The 25,238-nt window shown below is 39.0% G+C and overlaps 1 protein-coding gene across 2 annotated transcripts in view; it reads right to left on the bottom strand.

The window, feature by feature from the left end:
- Positions 1–25,238, bottom strand: part of SULF2 (sulfatase 2) — a gene marked incomplete at its 3' end in the record, with an annotated part of 59,549 nt that overhangs the window by 13,092 nt on the left and 21,219 nt on the right. For both annotated transcript variants that reach the window (XM_080627990.1, XM_080627991.1), the window contains exons 4-10: positions 23,560–23,729; positions 19,024–19,174; positions 17,062–17,237; positions 13,852–13,980; positions 12,855–12,911; positions 12,039–12,168; positions 1,859–2,066 (exon numbers count right to left, since the gene is read on the bottom strand). In XM_080627990.1, coding sequence (XP_080484116.1) covers positions 1,859–2,066; positions 12,039–12,168; positions 12,855–12,911; positions 13,852–13,980; positions 17,062–17,237; positions 19,024–19,174; positions 23,560–23,729 — 1,021 coding nt within the window. The remainder of the gene's footprint in view (positions 1–1,858; positions 2,067–12,038; positions 12,169–12,854; positions 12,912–13,851; positions 13,981–17,061; positions 17,238–19,023; positions 19,175–23,559; positions 23,730–25,238) is intronic.

The raw sequence follows: 25,238 nt of genomic DNA, 5'->3' as shown, positions 1-25,238 counted from the left end.
AAAGCATTAATGTGGATGTGACCCTAACCCAGTTTGAAACTTCTGCTTTCTGTTCAGCCTGATGAACAGCGTTTACCAGCACTCAAATATGGCTGCAGTCTGACCCCATGCACCCACCAAATTATGAGTAGCCAACTCCAAAGATGCCCTCAGAACAACGCAACCCAGCACAGCTGCACTTCATCACAAATCTCATGGAATGGGTCATAAAAATCCAAATACACATTATGAGTAACCAAGTCCCCCTCTTGCCATTCACAAGCCAGTGAGCCACCTTTCCCGGTAAGCTGTACAGAAAAGCCTTGGTGTGGTACCTTGACTTGTATTGCTTTGTGCCCATTTCCATTCAGCATGTCATTTATTAGGTAAGTGCATGTGGAAGAACAGCCAACACCAAATCAAAGAGTCTTTGTCAGCAGGTCCAAGCTAACTCCTTCCACAGAAGGAAGGCACACTCTGGATGGGGGCAGAGGGAAAACCAAAGCATCTGTGGAGTCCATTATTTTACTCAAGACACAGGCAATGGGAACACGATTGACAGGACCCTCTCTTATGCTGCTTAAGTTTATGCCTTACGATTCAGTGAGCTGAAGGGTGTAGTATAAACTCTGCCTCTTCTGAGCAGAACACGGGGAAATAATCACTGATTCCTCTGCTAGAGGCAGCAACCTTCACTTTTTTTTATCTCAGCCTCCTTCATACATAAACTAAATGTAATTATACACTTAACCACCTCCCCTGGATGTTGTGAAAATCAGTTAATGTTTAGGAACCACTGATGAAACATACTTAAGTGTTAAGTATTATCAGATAGCATTATGTTACCCTCACTTAAATTGTTTTCCTCTTCTCATTTAAGTGCCTTCGATCTACTTGTGTTATTTGACTCCCCATGACCCAACTTTCTTCTCTGTGACTTAAAAATAAAGAGTTAATTGAACTGCAAGTTCTAGTGTTATTTAAAGATTATCTGCTGTGCCACGCAGTTAAACCCCAAGTACAGCTGAGTAATTTCATCCTGGAACCAGTAATTTTTTTTCAACTAAAAATTAGCTTAGTAGGTACTAATCAGCTTGCAAGGCAAATATAATGGGAGAAAATCAATTTAAACTCTCTGTTTGAAGCTTGTGCCAGGTCATTATACAGAAAGACTAATCTGCTAAATAATTAAGACTCTGTATTTGTGGAGTGAGACGAAAGAAGTATTACAAGTGAATAATAATTCTGTGCTGCCGTTTGCCTCTTTAGTCTATAATTAGACTACGTACTTCAAATATAGATGTTAGTCTGACTAAGGTTTAACCCAGAGCCAGTGAAATGGGCTTTCTGAAAAAGCACCTGATCTGTGCCAAGGAAACTAGAAACAGTTATCCCCTTTGGACATGATCGCTGGTTAAAAGTCAGCCTTGTCTCTGCTGACTGAGCACAAGGAAAGGATTTTAGGAGCAAGCAGCTTCTGTGACAAAGCACACGCATCCTTATTAAAAATAAATTACTGCAGTAACAGCTCCAAGCCTTGCAATAGCTACTGAAAACTGGGCTATCTGCTGTAAAACACTGTTCATGTTTCATGGCCTATGCAACAATGGGCTACTTGCCACTTCAGTGTGTGTACTGCATTCCCCAGCTTCAAAAGACATAAACACAGAACCCTATTTTGGATCAAAACATTCCTCCTTCCTACAGACAGGGATATTTTCAAATCTAATTGTCCAATATGAGACACACTCTTTCAAACTTACACAGTAAATATGTTGACAGAATTCAATGCCTATGAAAACCAGGAAAATTACATGTGTTAGTGAACAAACTCCTAAGTTTTCTAGGCAGAGACAGAAGATACAGTGGGGTCACTTACTTTTCTTGGAGAAGAGTTTCTTTCTCCGTCCGATGTGGCTCAGCTTGTATTCGTTCTCTTCACAGTTGCAGTCTTCACTATTCCTGCTGTAATACTTGGGCAAAATATTGGAGGTGCCTTTGCTGTTGCTGGCAGCTGCCAAGTTCGCCATTCCCTTGCACTTGTGTAGCTTGAGCTTTCCACTGGCATCTTCCACACACTGCCATTTCTGGAAGAAAAATTTGGTCATTAAAACTGTCCCAACTGTGCTTTGTCTAATGGCCAGCTCCAGCAATCTCTCAGAGACTCCTCGTTGAAGTAAGCTGGGGCTCATCTATCATCTACTACCAAAACACATTTTTTGTAATCTTCCATTTTCAGGCAAAACAGGAACTCTTTGCAACACTTCCATTTGTTTCTGATCGTTTCTTGGAGACAGAACAATGGGAATTTCTTAACAGAATCAGTACAACAGGTAAAAATATGGAGATCACAAGTGACAACTTTCAGAAGAATAACTGTGGCATGAATCTAGGAGGTTCAAGCCTTACCCACAGGTTTGAAAAGAAGCCTTGCCTACCAGCAAGTGTGTTTGTCAGGCTGGCAGGAATCTACGTCACTATTATGCCATTAAACCAAGCTTGTGGCCTGCACCTAATCTCAGCCCCATCCCATACCCTACAAGAAGGGAAAATCTTTTTGGAGGAGTCTCCTCTTTCCTAGTTCAAATGCCTGATGGTGGGATGATTTTATCCAAGTTGTGGATTCCTTTACCGTAAAGGATCTGATCTGAGTTGGGTATTTAGACTCACTCTGAAAATCGAAGAGTTACTACAATCAAAACAAATAGTTACTTCCAGGTTATAATTCCCTTCATCCTAAGGCAGCCATTTAAAAGAGATAAGAAACAGGACTGCCCTACAGAAGTGCCTGTTTCTCTTCACTGACCTTTAGAAGGGTTGGTATGGCTGGATCAGCTATAGAAGTCTATAATTAGAGGAGTTTAGCTCCATATTGAGTCTCCACATTTATCTCTATACTGCTCTTAGCAGCTTTTCCCATCCAACACCCTTGGGCTGACTAGCAATGGTGAGCTGCACTGACTGCCTATGAAGTGAGAACCCCCTCCCTCTTCCACTCAGGACTACAGAGAATCTCATCTCTAATCTCCAACTCCTTCTGTTACTCAAAACCTGAAGTAACTTGCTTATAGCTCCTGTGTGCTGCTCTCAGAGCTGTGCCAAGGCCAAGGGAGTTTTAGCCACCTTCAATCTGGCACAGAAGTTCCACCCACTTCCCAGATACATCACAAAATAATTTCACCTAGTTCTTTATTTACCAACATGCTGCTAGCTACAGACCCAGGCTTTGAGATATGCAATCCCCCCCTCACAGAATCAGTTGCTACTGCTTTAAATAGAGTGCCTCAGAAACACTTGAGCTTTTTGCTGAGTCTTGAGAGGCGTTCCTCTTTTTCCCTATTACAACATCCGAAGTCTGTGCCTCCAGGACTCACTGGAATATTGAAAATTTTCCAAATAAAAGAACAGAAGGAAAAACAGCAACAGCTCTCAAGTGAGATGGCATTTTACTGCAGCCTGCAGCTCTACAAGGGAGATTCAGTCACTTCAGTTCCCATAGAGGTGTGCCCAGGCTGGGACAACAAAGCCCACATTTTCCATTGAAGTTCACTCCATTGTTTGCATGACAGCAAAGCAAGAAAATAGTATCATTGTGTTTTTATACTACAGAGTTTAACAGGAATCAGAAGTGAACTGGCCAGTTACATTGGATTTATCTATGTCCACAGGAGAGCCTCTCATTTAAAATGAACAGAGTTTTATGGTGTGTCCACTTATTTCCTCAGACAATTGAATGTCAAGTCTCCAGGGGTATAATTGCTTCTTAGGTGCAGATACTGTTTCCAACCTCCTGTATGACCCAAACTTTGCACTGATGCAGATAAACCTGGCTTAACTTTCAGCACAAGGAGTCATAGGAAATCAATGAGAGATACTGACAAAGACACCTGAATCAGACATCTTTGCATGACTGTCCTCATCAGGAAAGCAGGACACATTTATGTAGAGGGAGTGTAGAACAAAAATAGCCTTTGAAGAATAAATTGCTGAGCCTTAATTTATTATTTTTTATAAATGCCTAACACTGACTGATGCATAGAGTGAGGTCTGCAGGAAAAGTTATTTACTAGAATAAGCAATGGTTTCTTTCACAATGAAAAAAAGACGTAAAAATGTTTGTTGCTGTTTCCCATTTCAATTCACCTGAATCTTATTTTTAAAAGCATACGAACAAACTGCATTTTCTGCTCAGCAGAGCTCTATGTTGTAGGTGTCTGATACATGAAAAATGAAGATTCAACAGAGGGCAAGCTAAATGCCATGAGGAGAACTACTGTAAATAAGTGCTCTGATGTGTGGCCCAACAATATTTTTTCTCTATTTCTTTCATCTCCTGTCAAGAAAAGTGATGCTCATTTTTCCCCTCCAGGTGAACTGGAAAAAATCCTTTAATTTTTGGTGCAGTTTAAATCTTTCCAAGGCAGCTGTATGCTACAGTGAAAATACCTTAAAGGCTTTGCTGGAAGGGCACACTGTATGCATTAACTGGCCCACTGCCGAACAACCGCAGTGCAGAACTACATAAATGACTCCAGAAGCAAACACTGAACACATGGGGGGTGGGAAAGGGCAAAGGAAAGTCTCAAGCTTTTACTTTTTCCCCAGAATAGCTATGGGCATGTGTGTGAATGTATCTGGTATTCAACAACTCCCCCTTGGTCTGCTTGTAGGTACAAATGCAAATTGTCTATATTAATTTCAGTCATTTCCAGAGGATGCTTTCAAACTTAGGAAAAAGGACAGCAATTACAAGGGAACTGTGGAAACCTCAGCTTGACAGTCAAGAAGCTTTAAGCATTGTGATTTTTGGCATTTGAAATCCATTTCTACTGCACAGCATATCATCATGCAGAAACCTGTGTCAAAGCCTAGAAGCGACTAAGTTATTTCATAAGAGGTAATCACTTAAATAATTAAATCGCTATATGAAAAACTCTAGAGTGCCCCAGAGATACTTTGGCTCACAGGTATGAATGATAACCATCCAGCAGCAAAACTTAATTACATATATGGATTAACTCAACCAGTCAGGAAAATAAAGTGCCCTTAGTTCACCACCTGCCCCTAACTTTTCAGGTCTTTTCTTCATTAGGCCAAAAGATGTGTTCCTAATTCAAGTCCTATAGCTCATAACACCTCGCAAGAGCTAAGTCTGGAAAAGGAGGGCACTTTCATACGAATTAAAGTCAGTGGAAAACCCAAACTCACACACAATCTTCCTCCCAGCTCATATCAAAACTCCAAAGGAAAACCCTTTGTTTCCTAAAGCCTTGCAGAACAGCTACTCGTACCATCCAATAAATGGCTTTTGCAATATGTCCTGAAGTCCATCAAGCTCACATTGTGCTAAACTTTTCAGACACCTCATTTAATCATTAGAGTGTTTCCAGCTGGAGGTTTCCCACCATCTTTGGGCAGGCCAAGTTAGCTGCTGTGCTTGTGCTTTCTGTCACCTACTATGCTGGGCTTGTTCTAACATTTCTACTCCATCCTCTACCTTACCTCCCACTGCACAACACATGCTCCTCAGTTATTTGTCTGCAAAGCAGAAGAGTCTGGGCTTTAGTTTAACGGAGAAATTGGTGTTACTGAACAGAAATCTTTTCAAAGATACACTGTAAAGGCAAAAAAACCAAAGAAAGACAGGTTGTAACATACATTCTCCCCTCCAGCCCAAACTACTGCTCTATGTACAAGAGTAAACACAAGAGTAAATGAGGACTTCAATATCTGTGAAACATGAACCTTAACAGCAGCAGTTGTAGACTGAACAGCTGCCCTGTTTTCCTCCAGTAACACTATTCACCTTGAACATGCTAATGACCCCTGAGCAGAAAAAGACATGTTGTATTTTTCAGTGTGTCAAAACCCCATTATTTCCTTCACAGCCCCCATCACCATGAAGTGGTTTTTGCATTATTATGCATCAATGTCTTCTTACTGTTACAGCAGTCACAGATGTTAATTCAAAGTCATTACTTTAGGCCCCAATCAGAAATAAATAGCCATGACCTCCCCTCTAGGATTTTTTTCCTACAATTCACACATTTCACTAAATCTCTCTCAATTGACATTGTTTTCTTTGGAGGAAAAGGGATGATCACACAAGTCTTGCTAAGAAAAGATTCCAGTTGAAACATAAGAGTTTTCAGAGCTGAGCCCTAAATCATCATGCTGCGTCTCATCAGTTCCTCTTTTTGTTAAGCGAAAGAGATTCCATTCCCTTTTACAGAGAAGGGAAAAGTGAAACTGTCTGATCAGTCAGCTGCCAGCAAGGCTCCCTCCCTAACAGTTTTAGGAACACAGCCTCTAGGAATCAAAGTTTCTGCAGGATAATAAAGCCCTCTGTCCCTGCCAGCAACCTGACAAAAACACTTCAGCAGTATCCGTCACCTTTAGTTTATGTGGATGCTGTCTGAACCCCACGCTTGCTGCCACACTGGATGGTGAGCCAGAAGCTGCTTTGATGGCTAGAAACATTCTGACTTCCAGTCTAAACTGATTTATGAGTAATAAGGATACATTTTTCCTTGTCTGAAACAGTACAGTCACAGTTTAGGTAGTATGAAACAGTTGAAGTTACAGTTTAGCTCTTCTCCTTTGTTGTGGTTTGCTCCTTGTGTTATTCTTTACTGGGCTAATGAGGACAAAAGATCAAAAGCCAAAGACAGAAGCAAGCCCATTCCTTACAGAAGGCAGTTCTACTGCTTCTGCTGGCAGCTTGTCCTTACAGACTTAACAGTCAAATTTCCCATTGTCTCCTACACGACTGCTTCTCTGTCCTTATTGACTGAAAATAATTGGCTCATGTTTTCTGTATAACATCTCTTAGGTTCATGCAGACAGGTTCCTCTCTCCTCAGCTATTTTTTGGACAGAATATGCCCAGTCCCTTACCTCCTCTCAACAGCTATTATTTTCTTAACCTTTTAACATTTTATTTGGGTTTCCCCATGCCTTCTTCCAATTTATCTATTGGCAGCAAGAGCCTGGTTTCCTCTATGTCATGCAATACCTAAATAGCACTGCCTGGTCTTCATGCTAACTGGACATTATTTCATTACACTGACTCATCATTTTTGGCGATTCAGACCTTTGGGATCTCTGCTCAAGTTCAGTTGTCACATACTACAGATCACTTGAACCTTAAAATTCTAAGACAGATTAACAATTTACTGACAGAAAATGTTGGGAGGGATGAACAATTTACTGACAGAAAATGTTGGAGGGTGCTTTTTAATGCCACAAACAGCAGCTGAATCAAGGCAGGTGGGACAATCAACCTGAAAAATCAGGTATTCCACTAAATTTATTATTACAATTATAATTCATTTATTATTAATGTAATAATTGGTTTGTGGCATCAAATGGTCCCAGCTGCTGTGTTAGGTACTGCAGAAGGAGTGAGTGCAGCCCAAGCAGAAATTACATTAGCGGTGGAGGAAAAAACCAGCAGCACCAAAATGGGAATCAATTTGTCTGAGGTCCCACATGGAGTCTGTAACAGTTCTGAGACTGAAGCCAGTCTCGAGACCTCCAGCTCATTGCCTAAACTAAACTACACTGCTTCTCATACTGGGATAGTTAAAAAATTTGGGGGTTTATTAAATGTTGATATTGATTTTGGCAAGCTACTTGCAACAACCACTGCTGAAATGGCAGGGAGTTTAAAAATCCCAGTTAACAAGAGATGGAAATTCCTCCATTTTGTGAAGGAACAACAAGCAAAAAACCACATAAGAAAATAGCCTCTGGAAATCATTATAGGCTATTTCTGGCTAAAGAAGGAAAACAATTTTGTTAATTACAATCCCTGATAAGGAAGACAATCCCTCAATAACAGCCTTAATAAATCATCATGATTTTAATTTTCATGGTTTGTTGCCTCCTAATTTTATCAGTTTGAGGGCTGATAAAATTTTTAATGTATGAAGTTATCAACAAGTCATTTCTTGTTGCAATCACAGATTAAGAACCTGATCCTGAAAGTTGCTGAGCATGTGCAGCTCGCACTGGAATTCAGGAACTCCATCTGCCTAAAGAGCTATTAAAATTATCTGGACTCTAGCTGGCTTGATACGCTTCACTTATCAACAGAACTTACACTCTTCAGTAACCTCAGGATATCTCCGCTAGGTACAAAACAACCAGACAACCACAAAAGATAAATCAAAAACTTTCTGCTCAGTTTTTAAAGAAATTCCTTATAAAACCTGACTTCATTTCTTAGGTCTAGCTGACACAAGTTCAAGCTGTAGTGCCCTCAGGAAAAGGAGAAAAATACAAGTAATTTTTTCTGCTGCTCCACCCTTGGTACTAAGCAATGGCTAATAATAAACATTGTTAGCCATTGGCAGGAATATGGTCTAGAGGTACCACTTATGAACAGCTGTAGGAAAGCACATACTGATCAGAGTAGTTTTCATCACTGCTATACCATGCTATGTCAGAGAATTGGGTGACATGCTTTTACTTCTGATACCTTCATGCCAGTTGCAAAAGAATACCCCTTCATGATCATGGTATGTCACAAAGCAATCAGAGGGAAGACCTTGTCAAACCTTTCATTTGCAGAATATCTGAAGGAAACAAAGTGCAAAGTTTTGCATTTTGAACATTCTCCTGTGCAAACTGTGCTATAAAATGATATTTTAAATGCTATTTAAAGGGATATTCTACTTGGATAAGATTTGCACGTAGAGTTGTGAAAATAAAACGGATTTGAAAAAGACAAACTACATTTCTTCACAATTTAGCAGTATCATTGTACTATGATCTGCTAAAGATAAAACTAATATTGGGGTTTGTTTGGTTTTTTTTTTTTTACACATACAGCACAGATTCCCTATAGCAATCAGCACTGCTGCAGGTATTGCATCGTTTTCAAATGTGCTCAAAGTTGGCAAATGACTTAGAGGGGGATTTTGTGCAGCTGTTGTTATGATACTGAGGAGTTGCTGGGAATACTCTACCAAGCAATGCTGATATCATAATTGGCTTCAGAAAAGCACATTAATGCAGGCCGCCAGATAAAAGTGGGTCAGCTTCCACTTACCAGCCAGTTTGGAATGAAAGGCCGAGCAACACTGAAGAGAAAAAATTTGTGTGCAAGCCATTAGGTACTAGGATAAATGTTTTTTATTTCATGTGAGAAGAAAGAGCTCATCTCTTTTAAATCCGTGAATATAAATGCTGAGCTGCTCTTTCATCTGAGACTACAGTCACCCTTTGTTGGATGCAAATAACTAACACAGACCAAGCCCTTCTAACTGAGAAAGAAAACATGGCAACACACAAATTCCCATTGCACTCAGAAGTATTTACATATATTAGTGTTGTCAAAAAAAAATCCCACATAATGGACTCTGAAACAAGGTTTTAAACAGCATGAATAGCCTCATCTCCATGATCCTGGTGCTCTCTTATCAAAACGATTATAGGTCAAGGAGGGTGACGGAGATTTGCAAAGGAAGAGCATTTTGCGTGATAGAACTGTATTCACAAACTTGCATGCTCACAAAGCAGAATTTCAAAATCTCCATCTCACATTCAAAGCTTTCTTTACCTCTCCTTTACTCTAAAACTCTGTCCTCATCGCTTCTCATTCATTCCCCTTCTGAGTCTTTGTCCTCCATTTGTCCTTCTCATTTCCTGCTCACACTTGATTCCCTGGCACTGCTCAGACTCCTCTGTGCATGGAATAGCAGCCCCTCAAAACTTGTTTAAGTCAAAAGAAAGGGTCCAAATGACTTTACCAAACTTTCACCTAATTCTGACCCAGACTTCTGCTCATCTTTGCACCAGGATATGAAAATTCACCTTTTGCACTGAACACTCCAGATACTGTTAAATGCACAACCATAAAGTGTCTTGCAGGATCAGGGGACATCTGCTAAATAACCACTGTATCTGTATACCATAAACCCCTGCAAGGCAGTGCTACAGTGTTATTCCTTTGGGCTTGTTCTATACTATGCAGAGCTGCGAACAGCACCAGCAAACAGACAACACCCATTTGTCATCTGAGAAGTTAAGTCTTGCTTTGCTCTGAAAGGACTTTTGAGTGCACCCATATTTACATGTAATTTATCCTCAAATAAGCACATTCATTTCCCACTATTCCTGCTGTCTAGGCAGACTACTAGGACATATTCTCTAGAGCAGGGGTTGGATGGATTAAGCCTCCCCTGAGAGCCCTTCCCAGGCTCTAATTGACTTGATTGTTAGGCAATTTTTCCTGATGTCCAACTTAAATTTCTTTTTTGCTCAATTTCATCCTATCACTTCCAATTATGTCTGACTGAACTGCTCAAAACAATTCTTCTCCTCTCTGTCTCCTGACAATGAGGATGCAGCACATGCATCTCTTATTAGCACACCTTCACTTAAGAGTTTATCGCCAATTCTGAGTACGGAGTTGACATTTTATGCCCGCTTCTTATAGATGTCAAAGATACTTTATTATCTGTGGAAGAAAACATAAGCCTGTGAATGCACATAGACAATATAGGGCCTTCCCCCTTCCTTCCATAACTGAGACATGTGGTAATTAGAGTAAGAAAGTCTGAATGTGGCTAAGTTACCTTATGCAAAGAGACAGCTTCAGTGACAACATGGACTTGGAAAGTCTCTTTTCCTCTGTTCTTACAAGAGTGTTCAAAATAATTGGGATGATGAAGACAAAACGAAGAAGTTGAAACATCACCCAAAGGGAAAATACTGATGGAAAAAGAAAAGCTGTATTTCCCCAAACTACTTACTGATGATGCCGTAGCAGAAACAATGACTTTTCCCCCAGTTTCCCAAAGCACATTGTGAATTCAAAAAACAATGGCTTGCTCCCACCCAGCTGAAATTTCAGCTCGAGACATCTGATGACAATAAACCACTGCACAAAATACTTCTTTAAGTTCAGTATTTTTAGGAAGATCAGGGCATTATAATCTCTGTATACTAAATCTGACAAAGAAGCCACAGGAGGCAAACAGCATCTGGAAAATGCTTATACATATAAATTCGATCCAAACACCTAAGGAACAATAGACTCATTTCACAGGTGCACTGTGAAATGATTGGTAGAGCCAGAAGCAGGGAGTCCGGCCTCCAACAGTAGAAAAAGAGCTACTGTAGCCTAGGTAGCCCATTACTGCCTATAGCCTTGGTAAGCTGTTGAGATTGTGTCTGCAGGAACAGTTATACAGAGACCAACTTATTCTGAGCTGCCAGGTAACGCCAACCTTAAAACAGACACATCCATGACCACAGACAGAATGGCTTACAGTCCTTGGAAGGGGGTATTCTGACCAGTACCTGAATGAGAAAGCAATGACATGGGGTCAATTTTGCCATGTTTCCAGAGGATGAGAACTCCCCTAAGAGTGGAGCTGCTGGAGATTGCTTTGCTATACCTTTGCACTGCTCCGGTAAATTTGCAAAACATTCTCCTGCGTTGAGGCCATGTTTTGATACTACTCTAAGTGGGGTTTTTTCCCAATTCTTCTACATAACTTGGATCTGAAGCAAATGTATTTTCACATCTGCCCAGAACCATTACGTAACAACAAGAGAAATGACACACAATGAAAGACTTTTGTGCCCATATGGACACAAACTGCCTGCAGTCATAACTTCATGTTTTTCACAGCATATTTTTGTTAAGAAGAGGGATATACTGAGTTTCTAGAATGTTATTTTCCCATTAGTATACATGATTTCAAATAATAACAAAATGAATTAAATTAAATTTGGAAGAGGCCTATTTGTTAAGTTTGTACCTTCTCATCACTAACGAACCTCAGACCACATTCTGTTTGGGGAATAAAATGTTAAAACAGCCCAGGCAGTTCTCTTACCAGTAGTCAGGAATCAATACAGAGGCACTTGAATCAGCAATTTGCTGAATGACAGTCAGTTTCATAAATGCTGTAATACAGTTCTGAGCAAAGGCCACAGAACGAGCCATTTGATTTGTAACCTAGCATTGATGACAAGGTGAAGAACATTGTCACAGTTAAGCCCAACTACAACTCCTTACTTTCAGTCAGGGTTACAAAGCCCTACCTGGCCAAGCTGTTCACAAGCTGTTTGATACTCAGCTCGCTGACAGAGGTCTTTCACACGCTGGTATTTGGGTAGAAAGTTTTCTTCTTGGGCATCTACCTTCTCATTCTCTCTTTTATGCAGCAGTTTACTGGAAAAGGAAAAAAATATTTTTACATTAATATTAATTCCAAGACATACATAGAGTTTGCTGAAAAGGTTCAGAGGTGTAGGTTATCTACCAAGTCCATAGCATCACTGATGGGCAAAACTTAATAGTCCAGTAGATATACTAGCATGTATCATCATCTCTGATAACACACAAGTTATTCATATCATGCTCTCAGGGAGTGTACAAAAACATACAAACCCAAGACACTGCATTTCATGTCTGATTCGCAGGCAGTAGCAACAGTCAGTATAAAGAAACCATATCCTCCTCACTCCGCATTCGCAGACCCTTCGTGCTCTATTAAGGCAGAGGCACAGAGGGAATGGGCAGCAGGTGAACACAGATAGAGGAAGAGTTATTCATACTCCCGTGATACAAGCAGGAGGGTGAAAGGCAGCAGCTGAAAGAAAAACAGGATGCCTTTCCATCTCTCAATCCAAGCAAAGCTGCCCTTCCCCCACCCCAGCAGTGCATTTATGCAGGCTGTAGGCAAAGGCCATACATTCCCTCCTATCACACAATTATTGCCATTAGGCATACTGCAGTCGCGTCCCTGCTGGCACAGCTAAATGGCTTTAGGTCTGTGGTAGAGTGCTGCTTTGGCTTTAGCTATTCAGTACCCTTCTATTTAAAAGACTTGGCTTTGTGATTAACACTTTCTTTACCCTCTTTCCACTAGGAACGAGTCTCTCCACACCTTCATCTTTTTCTTTAAATGGAACCTAGGAAGAAATGAGGAGAGGAAGAAGCAGTTCCCACAAAACGAATAAACAAGTTATGCCCCAGTTTTCACTCCCACGCCCCAGTCAGACAAGAAACATTACATATAACTGTACATGGGGACATCCAGCTTTATGAAGCAGACACATATGCCTCTCCAGTATAAATGATGAGCAAACACAGGACAGATTTGTTCTCACAGGGACAAAATCCACAACAGATTCACCCAGTACAGCTATTTCAACGTAAGAATGTTCAAGGCACAGGGGATTAACTGAATTGTCCTTGATCACAAAGGATCGCAAATTAAATCAGGATTTCCTGACTCCAGTTTGGGCTCTTAACCTGCAAACTACCACAAAGTATCCTATTCTAAAGCAGCTGCTCCTTTCCCCCTCTCCCTCCACCCAACTACTTGTAAAGCAAATCTCCTTCTTCCCTTTTTCTGCTGATTCTCCCTAGCAAGCATGCAGTCTTAATTCTCTTCCTCAGTCTTTTTCCAATGAAAGTATTGATGGAGATCTTAAATAACTGCAATTCTAAGTGCTACCCTGTCTTTATATTACAGCCTGATACACGACCAACACTTTCACCTCCATTATTTTACAATTTTTTCAATTTGAAATACTTTGGTACAAATGATGCCACAGAGACACTTCAAATCTATAACTCATATAGCTGAAGACCTCCTTGTGTAGCCCTCTCATTGCTACAAAGATTACATTTGGTACATCTAGATGCCATATAGCTAGTATATGAACCTGACAAAATGAAAGTAAATAACTAAAGTCAGTCACAAATTGCCAAACACGCAGTGAATGATGCACTCATATAAATGGTAATTTTAGTATATTTTCCTTTAAATTTGCTGCATGTTGCTGAATACTTGCTCAATTTCCCATATAAACACATGCATGTTTCCATGCACGTTTCATTTCTTACCTATTCAGTGGTCTCTCAGAATCCAGAAGCTTTAGAATGGATTTACCATCCATATCAGATGGAATATCCAATCCAGCAATATCTAGAATGGTGGGTGCAAGATCAATATTCAACACAATGTGAGGATTCCTGAAAAAACATATATGAGAAACTGGTTTAAAAATTTATGCAATGTTATCAAGCAACTCCAGCTCTTCCACAGAGACCAAGGATCTGAAAAGGCTTATCTGTGACACCTGCAAAGAAGAAAAGAGGACACAGTCCAATTCCTTTCCCTGATGTGAATTAAAATGTAAAATATAGGTAAGTTGCATAACCTCAAGAGGGAGTAATAGGAAGATTTAAAACTTCATCACAGAGCATTTTTGAGAAAGCAAACTAATTCATAAGGCAAAGTTGGTTAATTACTGCTAAAGAAGGTTCAAAAGTCTTTCAAAATATGAAAAAGCACTGGAAAAACTCCTTGGGTGTCTTACAGAATCAAAGTGTCTGCCAAATATGCTGATGACTTTATTAAAAAGTAGATTTGGCAGGTAGCATATGCTTTATCTGTTTCAAAATATGGTACAGAAATAAGTACCTCAGCTTATACCACAGCCAGCATGTTCTGAAGAGAACATGAGGAGAAATATATTGCTAGACATTACAGTAAATAACTAATAGTTGCTGCTAATGTAGAATTTGAGACAGAAGGAGGAAAGGATCAGGAAAGAAAAAACAGAGAGGAAGCAGTTACGCATTAAAAAAGATGGGGGAGGCGGAAAGAGAGAGGGAAAAGAACAGCTTTGGTTGAAATAAAATCAATCTTCCCAAGCTTGCAGTTATCCATTCTTCAAACACTTAGAAGCAGCAACGTCCTGCCACTTTGCACAGTATACCACATACTCCTCAGCCACCACAGTTTAACAGGACAGTATCTGAACTCAGACTTCAAATTTGGTTAAAACATTGGCATCAAATCCTGAGTAGTACAGACAGGTCCTATCCCTGGATCTCTTGAAATGCCATGGCTAAACATAAGTGAGTTTGTGGATCAGAGCATCTAGCTGTGCAGCCCAGCATTTGGTAGCTAAATAAATGCCCAAATTACTAATCATGGGACTTGGTTTTACTACAGGTCTGGTTTTGCAGAACTGTTTCAAACTTGTATCAAATATGTCTATGACTGTGTTGTGTAACTACTCACAATATTACATATACACACACTGTTTATCAGCTGTGTGCTATTTCTTTTCCTTATTTCTTTAAAAAAAAAAAAAATCAAGGAAGGCACTCAATTTCTTAAAAGTGGGAGAAAAAAAAGCGAGCGTAGTGCTCTCCAGGCAGTCTTCTACAGCACTGAACATAAAGAATCACCGTGGGATGATCTGCAGGCACAAAGGAAGGATGGGACCAGATGGGCTGCTATATACATGTCAGTGCAGAATTCTAGCTCAAAATACAGGACAGAAGAAAGCTGCTGCACTCACACTAATTAATGAGACACGATTTAAAAATTACTACATTTTTGAGCAAGCAAGCAAACAGGCACTGACAAGAGCATGGATGATGAATTAAACTGATGTACCTAATTTGATTTTAATTACTAATAATTATGGTGTAGCATATTTGGTAATAGAAATGAGAGCTTGGTAATGACTTGCTACAGTGACTGCTGTTAAATCTTCATTGGTATCAAAAGGGAGTCATGACAATTACTCTGCAGGAAAAACATAAGTTTCACGCAAAGCACAGATGGATTGAAGTTCTACCATTTAAAGAAAATCGGGGTGAAAGGGAGGATCAATTTATTATCTGATGTACTACCCCTCCAACCTTTTTTACTCTGTTCTTCCTATTTGTTGTACTGTGATGGACTCTGTTCTGCTAGAGCCTGTCAGGCTGACTCCTCTGATTCTAATGGAAACATTTGTTCACTTTCATGAGACACTGAAAAATAAATAAATTATAAATAAATAAATTCAGTAGGAAGGTCTCACAGCTTTTAGGCATGTCTGGTTGTAAAGATCCTTGAACTAAAGCAGACATGAGGCAGCTGGTCTCTAAGCATTGCACATTGCAGTAAAACTAGCTCAGTCCACTTGGGCATTGTCTTTCCAGTAAAGACCAAAAACTGCAGTTGAAGGGACAGAACATGTTCTTAGAAGGCTACTGCAGCTCCCTGGAAACTCCGTGCTGCTGCAGACAAGCTTCTTTCAGTGCTGAAGTAATATGTTTAATTCCACCTGAGAAATCCCTCCCCTGCGCTTTAGAGAGGTAGCATCATTTATTTCACATGCATAACTGCCATAAATAAATTAGACATACAGTGCAATATCAACTGAGTTTAACATTTTTGTGCCTACTGATGATGTGAATCAGTGAATTTAAGCAGCAAATGGAATGAGATTTTTTAATAACTATTTGCTACCATATTACACACTAGATCTGCTCCTCTGTGGTAAAGAAAAAAAACCTGTATGGAAGACTTTGTGTGTGTTAATTATGCTAAAACATGCACACTGATATAAATAAAAGGCAGCAAATTATGGCACTCTGTCCAAAATCATTACTTAAGTGCAAATATTTGCTATTCAAATAATTGCTTAGAAAGTGTATTTACATAATTTCTTAGCTGATCAAAGCTACCACTTTAATTAACAGTCACATTCTGCATGCTTGTGTGCATCCGACAAACAGCCCTAACCATGTAATCTCAAAGGATAAGCCAAAAAGAATCTTTTGTGGATAATAATATATGAACTATTACGTACATTATTCTTCATAAACTGAAACATGTGACTCCACTGTAATGTTCAGCAATAATTATGTACTGTGGCTGTGAACATTATACAATATATTTTTACCTTGACAACGTCATAGTTCTGTGTATTATTTGTACCCCTCAAAAGGAGGCAAATAAGCATTTCCTAGATCAGACATATTTCAAAGTGGCTTTTTCAGCTACATCTACAAAAGCGCAGTGGCTTGTACTGCATACCTACACGAGCACAAAAGCAATGGCATGAAACCTTCACTGTGTTATACCAGTTGTACCAGCATGTGCTACCAGTTCTGCTTTGAGTAGACATATTTTTCTGCCAATAATGAGGAGGAAGTGAGTCAGGAGGGGCGGAACTTTGTGCCTCCATTTGGATGCCAGGTCAATACAACTACAGATGTGAACACAAATGGTTTTTCTGGTCACACACACACCAGTCAAGAACTTACAAGGACCCAGCCTCCACATTTGGACCTCGGATGTAGAAAGGAACTCTGATGTCAAACTCGTATGGCATGGACTTTCCTTTCACCAGCCCAAACTGCCCAATATGATAACCATGGTCTGCTGTGTATATTATATACGTATTGTCCAATTCACCTGTTTCAACCAACGTATTGTAAATCTGAAAAAAACCAAAACAAAACATAAAATTCATTCCACCGAGTAGAACTCTATGTAGAGTACTGGGTATAAATTTCTGCCTATGTGTAATATACAAATAAATAACTAGAGTTCAGGATAGCACTGAGTTATCACAATGCACCATTTCACTAACCCAGTACCGTAGCTATTACAAGACAAACTTGTGGTTTTTAAGGAAAACACATTAGCATGCCACATTTTCAGCAGTGTTTGGGTTCAGTGTTTTGCATTAGAGCTGTCAAGAGAGCACTAAGTAACACGGGGACAGAGATAGAAGTTTCAAGGTGATATATGCATTTTTGAATTTTTCTCTCTGCCTTTATCTTTTTCCTGAAGCAAACAATTTTAATAAAATGACAGCATTTTGAATCTCGCACTTATATGAGCATCACTGAATGATCTTGCCTTCAGACAAATAAGTCTCCATTATGCAGAATATTTGCAAAATCTCTTCCAGGTAAGTATCACTCAGTCATACTCACTCACTGTGGAGAATTAAGAGGAGCTTTAACTCTGTAGTTGCTTCTATAGATTTACATGAGAATCTTTATATGAAGTGTACCAACTTGACCACCAACGATCAATTTTTATGTGACATTTTCACTTACAAAGGTACGAAGGTGCTGGGGCACCACCAAAGTGTGCCTCACGCAGATCCAGAACACACCAGCACTGGAGAAAACAAACTCTGCTGCTGTTGCTGGTTTGGGGCATTTTTCTTTTATTCTTTTTGGGGTGGTTTAGTCCTTTTTTACTTTTATTTTGGGACACTATTAGATGGATATAACTCCATAGAAAAGATCAGGCTTACTAAAAAACAACCCAACTGATTTCGCCTGCAGTGAATCACCCGAAGTGAAACCATTTTACTAAACAGAAAATCTAAATAGTGTAGTAAAATCACCAATCTCTGCAAATGCTGGTATCTGATCCATCTAGACAGGTTTGTTAATGTGAAGCAAAGATCATACTTGCCTGAATCACTAATTACAAGACATTACTAACAAGCTGAAGCAATGCCATCCAGATAATCTTCTCTTTGCCTTACAGGACTCCTCTTATTTTATGTTCTACCTTTTTTGCATAAAAATGCCAAGAGATAAGCAGTAAATTGCACCACCGTTAAATCTGCCTTCTCATAACTGGAAATCCTTTCTTTTTCAGAATAGCTTTTAGCTAATTCAGATGTTTCTGTTCAAGACACTCATTAAGAGGTTTCATTATTACATAATGCAGATTTAATTAAAAAAAAAATCATAATCTAACTATATATTTACTTCTAAAATGTAATATCCCAGGCCTGGATTACCATGGGATTATTCCAGTTAGGCCTCCTGAAGCATTACTTTCTCTGCAACTGTTTTTCTTCTCTCAGAAACACAGCGTTATAGGATTAAAATAGGCCCACACAATTAGGTAGTTATTTCCAACAGGTTGTAGGATGACTTTTCACTATCAGACAATACATTTTTAGACTTTATGATGTAAATCTTTTCAGGTGATTACTCCCTCTTCCCCTTAATCAGTAGTGGCTTTGCGTCAACAGATCAGTTCACTTACACCATCCAACTTTACAAGATGAGGATCCTTACACACTGAATAAAGAGACAAAATCCTCAGAGGTGAGAGAATTACACATTATTAAAACACTGTTGCAGTCCTCCACATCATTCTGTCCCCCTTATCTTCACATACAGCACAGCTTGAGCTTAACCCAAGAATCAAGCACCTGTTTAAGTCTTAAAAAAAGTGACTACTGAACTTACCATCTCCATAGAGTCATCCACAGACATGAGTGTCTGAAGGCGTTTTCTCTGTAGCATGTTAGTGAACTCCATGTGTATGGGCTTCATGGGTCCTGTATACCGCATTATCCAGTGCTTGTCTGGGTTTGGAGCATAGTTGTAACTGGGAGTGCTAAGGAACAGAGAAAACCAGAATGTTTTAGCAGTGTAGAACAAAAAAAAAAAAAAAAAAAAAAAAAAAATCCATAGTAATGCTTACCATTAATTTCTATTTGATCAACACTGAAGGATTTATCCTCTGAGGTGCATAAGAAAGTATTAGATTGACTCTGGAAAAATCTTATACTTTTATGTTCCATATAAAAGATGGGAGAATGAAAACAACTGTGGGGAATCAAATCTATTAAAAGAGTAAACATACATCTTTTTGCAGGGTCATCCAGACTAACATAGATACATTTCAATGCCAGGAGACTAGCCTCACAAGTCTAACTCCACAAGCACATCAGGATGGAGCACATACTACAGAGTTCCTACTCACATAATTGCTTTGCTTTCACCCTGTACACAATTAGCACCAAATATCATGGCTTGTGCAGCTGTTTAACAATAGCCACAGAACTTCCTGAAAAGGTTCTACTATGCTCAACAGCTTTTTTTTTTTCCAACATGACTGGCTATTTGAATGCTTTCACACTCATGAACCCAAAGGAGCATGGACACCCTACCCAGTGTACCAAACTGCATGAGAGCTCATAGCAAGAAGTGGATATGCAGCCACATTTTAAAGACCTGTCAAGAAAAGCAGGGGAAGGGGAAACAGGACTGTATTTTGCAGACACTTGCAAGCCACCAACTTCTTTCTGATCATCAGAAGCTTTAATTAAAATCCCTGCAAATTCTCAAGAGCTGGATTCAATGTCCCCCTGGAATCTTGCTGCCCCTCCAAGTTCTCATGATCCTGGGACACCACTTAAGTGATGAGGAAATATATGACTGATTATCCATAATCTCATGTTGCTGGCAGTTCCAGAGATTGCTTTTCTCTGCATGATAATATTGCTTTAGGTTAGCTGAATCAAAACATGTCTTATTCTGATATAGCATTACAATGATGCTGACTCTCTGCATCACTAGAAAGCTCTATTACAGCTTACTTTAGCAAGAAGTATTATTCTACATATAATATCTATCTATTCCCCAAAGTTATTACTTAAGATTGAGAACTGCCTTTGTCAATTGACTTCATACCCTGCCTCAAGGAAATCACCTGCAGTGTAATGTATAAAAAAATTACTTTTCCAAAGTAAGTTGTGAGGCTTCTTTTCTTCATTCAAAACAATAGAAGTCAGTCTATGCAAATGTGCAAGCAGAGGGTGACACAGTAACACAGGAAAAATAGCAGATTTTCAGTTATTTTCTTCTTTCCAACACACAATTTCCTGATAAATTCAGCTCCTACTTGGCAAATATCTACTCTCGGTTTTGTGTATGCAACAGAGCAGCAGGGTTAGTTATTAAGATAAACAACAGTAAGATAAGTTGAAAATTCTCCTTGAAATACTGTGTGTATCCAATGCATTTTTGAATTTGACAGGTAGTCTTAAGAGTTTTAACATAAATATGAAATTAATAATCTGACAGTAAGATGTTTGATGCTGAAAGCGTCTGTTAGATGCTATCTGAAAAATGTGTGTAGGCGACAGACAAATGGAGGCTTCTTCATACAGGGAGGAAAGGGCTGGTGTTTATTCTCTCTGTATTGTTAATAGCCTCTTGAATTTCAGAATGTTATTGTGGCTGAAATAATGACATTGCTCCTTTGAAAATGCTGACAGTTATAGAAACTGTTGCTATGCGAAGCCCAGAATGAATCAAAAATGCTTGGCAAACTCCTTTTCAGCTTACTTTGTGATTTCCTGGCTGATTTGTAACCTCCCGCTATTTAATCCAACCAAAGCCCATGATTTTCTTTGATTACTACAAATGTAACCCTCTTATGTGTAACAGATTTGTCTGTCTTATGGGAAAAATACTCAAATACAACATTCTTAGAAGTTGGTTAAGATGACCTCTTCAAACATATTCAGAAGTCCTAGTCTGATTGCATCTGACCTTGGAAAATATGGGTGCTACAATGTACCCTCTATAGAAATAACGTTTCTGATCACTCAAACTGCCCAGCTGTTGCTTTCTTGGCAGCTAGCAGCATAGGCAGTAAAAAGGAAAAAAGAACCATATAGACTATGGATTTGCTATGTGATTGCTGGTTGATGCGAGTGATTTTCAAACAAGAAAAGACTGTAGATGTACACAAAAAGCTCTACAGAACAAGACAGACTGCAGTAGGGGGTGGAACGGTCATACCAGCTAGTGTATGTAATAATAGAAGCAAGAAGGCATCAGCATAAATTAGCACAGAAGTAGATACCGGAGTTCCCAAGCAAAGTACTCTGACTGTTGGTCTGCACTAAAACCCACACCACTAACTTCTAGCTATTACTAGCAAGGTTACACAGTGCAGTATTGATGTCAACCAGTGTTATCATGTCAGTGTCACCTTCCCTTTGCTTTGGGGACACAGCTCAAGAATCCACTCGCAAACTGTCAGTGCTGCCACAAGATCTAGGACTAGACAAGGACTTTAGTCATGGTATTGCTTAGTGCTTTAGGGCAATTCATAAGAAGGGTTCTACCTCATCCTTCCCTACCATATCCAGAAGATTACAAACCAGTGAGAGCTGCCTACATCCCATTATCACTAAGAGTTTCCCTGGAATGTGGGAACATAGGAAAAAATGGGAAGTAGAGAACTAATTGCATATACAGTGAGGGAATGATGCGCATTCTGCATTTTTACATTTAATGTTAAACCCAGGCCAATGAAAGCCCTTACAGTTTATTATTATAATTATTTAGTACCAAAAAAAAATTCTTTAGAATAAGATTAGCAGGTTTTTTACATAAGATGTACATAAAAGCCGATTTTCATATCCAAAAGAAAACCACATTTCCTTAATCTACTAAGATAATTTGTTTCTTAACAAACAAAACTTGTTTCCATGAAGTGACACTTCCTGTATAATTGTCATTGTAAGCAAAGCCCCCTACAAAAGAAAATGGTTTTGTGTGATTACTTTATGATAAGGAAGATAAACCTAGTTTGTATTAAAAATAAAATTCAAACTGTGAGCAAAAGAAGACGAGACATAGTTTATATTTTTCATTGCTGGCCTTCCTCAAATCCTCCTAACTCTACTTCATACAACAAGCATAATTAAATTGCTACAGAATGTTGCCTGACAAATGATTATTATCTCTGAGATATGAATGCCTTCCAAGGGAACTTCTAATACAAGTGAGGTCAATACTGAGTATAAACTATGGGAAGTTGCTCATTTGGCATTTTCAAAGACAATAAATGAGCATCAGACAGCAAACAAATACAAAATCCTGCATTGCTGTAAATCTAGGACACAGATTCTCTTTGGAGCACAGCACAAAAGCATGAAATATGTAATTTTAAGTTATGCAATAGTTGGACAATAGAACAAAGGAAGCTTTTTCTCTCAGACTCTATTTTAAATAAAATTAAAAAGCTGAAATAGTTTTCACTGGATTTTGGACCAGTCCTGAGCAGCTTCAGCTACCAATGGATTATTATTTCCATCAGTTCCTGGTTCCTTCACAAATCCTAAATAACACAGAATTCCCCTTTAAAACACTAAAAATATAAAAGGGCATGTAGGATCTAAATGACAAACGCTGAACATCAATGAAGGCATGAAGCCAGTAATTAGAAAAATATTGGAGTGTGCTCAGTTAAGCTAAAGCCAATTTGGGAGAACCATTCATTTTATCAGCATGTGAAGAGATGTCTGTAATGGAGCATTACAGAGCTCTAGCTGTGAAATGTCCCTGTGCTATAAAAAAGAATCATCTTCTCGTGTACCTTATGAACATGTTAACTCAGCAACCAGGTGATACAGCCTTTGGGACCTGTTCAAGACATTTTACTGGGTCATGTACAGACACATAAGACCTCATTCAGAAACAGCTTGGATTATTTGGTGCTGCAGGTCTGCATTTCCTTTCTTTCCATATATGAAACAGAAATACTAAGTATTGCATGCTACATGATTTTTGGTACTACCATAAACAATATAGTTTATATCTAAGGAGAGGGAGATAGTTTCCTTCCCTGAAGAGATGACAGCCCAAGAATCAGAGTTTGATAACATCACCACTCCCCTCCCCCCCCCAAGTAAAACAGCGCTTTACTTCCTAAATAGGTTGTAACATTGTCCAATAAATTCAACATGAATCTTTCCATTTATCTCAGTGAGCTACAATGCTGAGTTCTAGATAAGGTCACCATTCTCAAGATACTTGTACAAGCCTGAAGAGGTTAAAAAGATAAGATCTCAAAACTCTTACATATTTGTGACAAACTTATGCTAATAGTATTACAAAGCAAACAATGTTCTCCCAGACGTACCCAGGACTTCTATATTCCTGAACCTGGAAATGAAATGAAAGGGTTTTATTTTTCCTTACATGTGTTGTGAGGCATTAGGAAAGAGATGTGAGTACTGAGGGGCTGAATCTTCAGGGCCATGAGGAGCAGCATGGCTTATAACCATCAGCACAGGCCTGTGAGGATACATCTTCTTTGAGATTCTGAAGAAGGTAATACTGTCATTTGTAATCAGATCAGTTAGATAGTCCTGCAAGTAGAAGTAAAAGTATAATGAGATACTTGAAAAATAATTTCGAATTGGGGGGTGAGATGGTAAGGGGATGTTTGACATATTGTAAGAAACAGGGAAAAAGAAGCTACTTCACTCAATGGGAGAAGGGAGTAAGTTACAGATGTTAAAACTTCAAAAAGCAAAACCAAACCATTCTTTCTTCACTGGCCAGAAATACGAAAAGCCACAGCTTCCTCTCAGAAATGAATATCAAATACGACTCTTTCTTCCCAAAGTGCATAATTACATTATGAAGAGCACAGTACTAAATACAATTGTATTAATGAAGAAAAGAAAATTACAGGTCAATTTATTTGCTTTTTGGTGTTAATATCTTCAAGGTGTTTAATCTGACCTTAGCATCATAAAAGTGCTTTAAAAATCCAAAGGGCTTGACATTCATTTTTCTTAACTTCCCTCTGAACCAGAAGTCACTAAGCTAAAGGATGCTGGGCTAACTGGACCAAAAATTCATTCAATATTACCTACACAGTGACAAGCTGATACAGATTTAGTTCTACCAAATAAAATGCTGAGAATATAGAAAACTTCCTTTGGAAGATATAGACTATCTTTCTATTTTCTAAGAAGTATCATTATTATTCTCCTTATATCTGCTAGAGCTATATGGATTGAAGACAATATTTTTAGTGACAAGCCATGTTCTCTCTAAGACTGCATCACAGGAAATGCAGCAAATATAAATATTTCTCAAACATGAGTAGGATATGAAACTGCACCTTTAAAAAGAGAATAACAACTGTCATATCACAACTGAACGTAAAATCAGACATAACATCTGCCCCTGGGTCAAGTGAACAAGTACAAGGTGTGGTACATATTGGATTAAATCTCCTTCATGCAATTTTCTGCCTGTGGTTCAGTTTCTTGCTCCTCTTCACCACCACCAATGACCTTGATCTGAGAAGTCAGCTTGTCATCCATCAAAGGAAGCCTTTTTCATTGAATGTATTTATTTCCCCAACTTATTTCCTGTGCATCCCAGAACAAGGCTGACAAAGTCTTCATTTATCATTTTACACGTTGGTCCCAGCATGGTGCATGTCTGTTATGAAACTGCCATGACTATGTTATTGATGTCATATTTTCACTCATGAAAGCAGGTGTAAATAGGCATAATTCCATTAAAGTTAACTGAAGGACCTCCTTTCATCACCATATGCAGGGGAAGGGAGATTGTACAATAAGCCAGACCAGAGCAAAACTGGCTTCTGAGCATACTTTTAATACCTGAGACCATAGTTATAGCTGAGAGAGAAATACTGGAGTGCTGTCAAAAAAGCACTGACGTTTATCTGAAATGTGCCTCTCCTTTAAGCTGTTTGCTCACCATCTTAAGTGCATAACTCATCTTTGGTTCAGCCATTATGAAAGCAGAGTTTCAAACTTCATTTTGAAGATAATTTTCACCTGGTCAAAGTGAAAATCATTCAAATTCAAGCCCGCAAACCCAGTGTCTGCCAG

Source organism: Psittacula echo, assembly GCF_963264785.1.
Source record: "Psittacula echo genome assembly, chromosome: 12".
Lineage (NCBI taxonomy): Eukaryota > Metazoa > Chordata > Aves > Psittaciformes > Psittacidae > Psittacula > Psittacula echo.
This window is presented reverse-complemented; position numbering and strand designations above follow the sequence as displayed.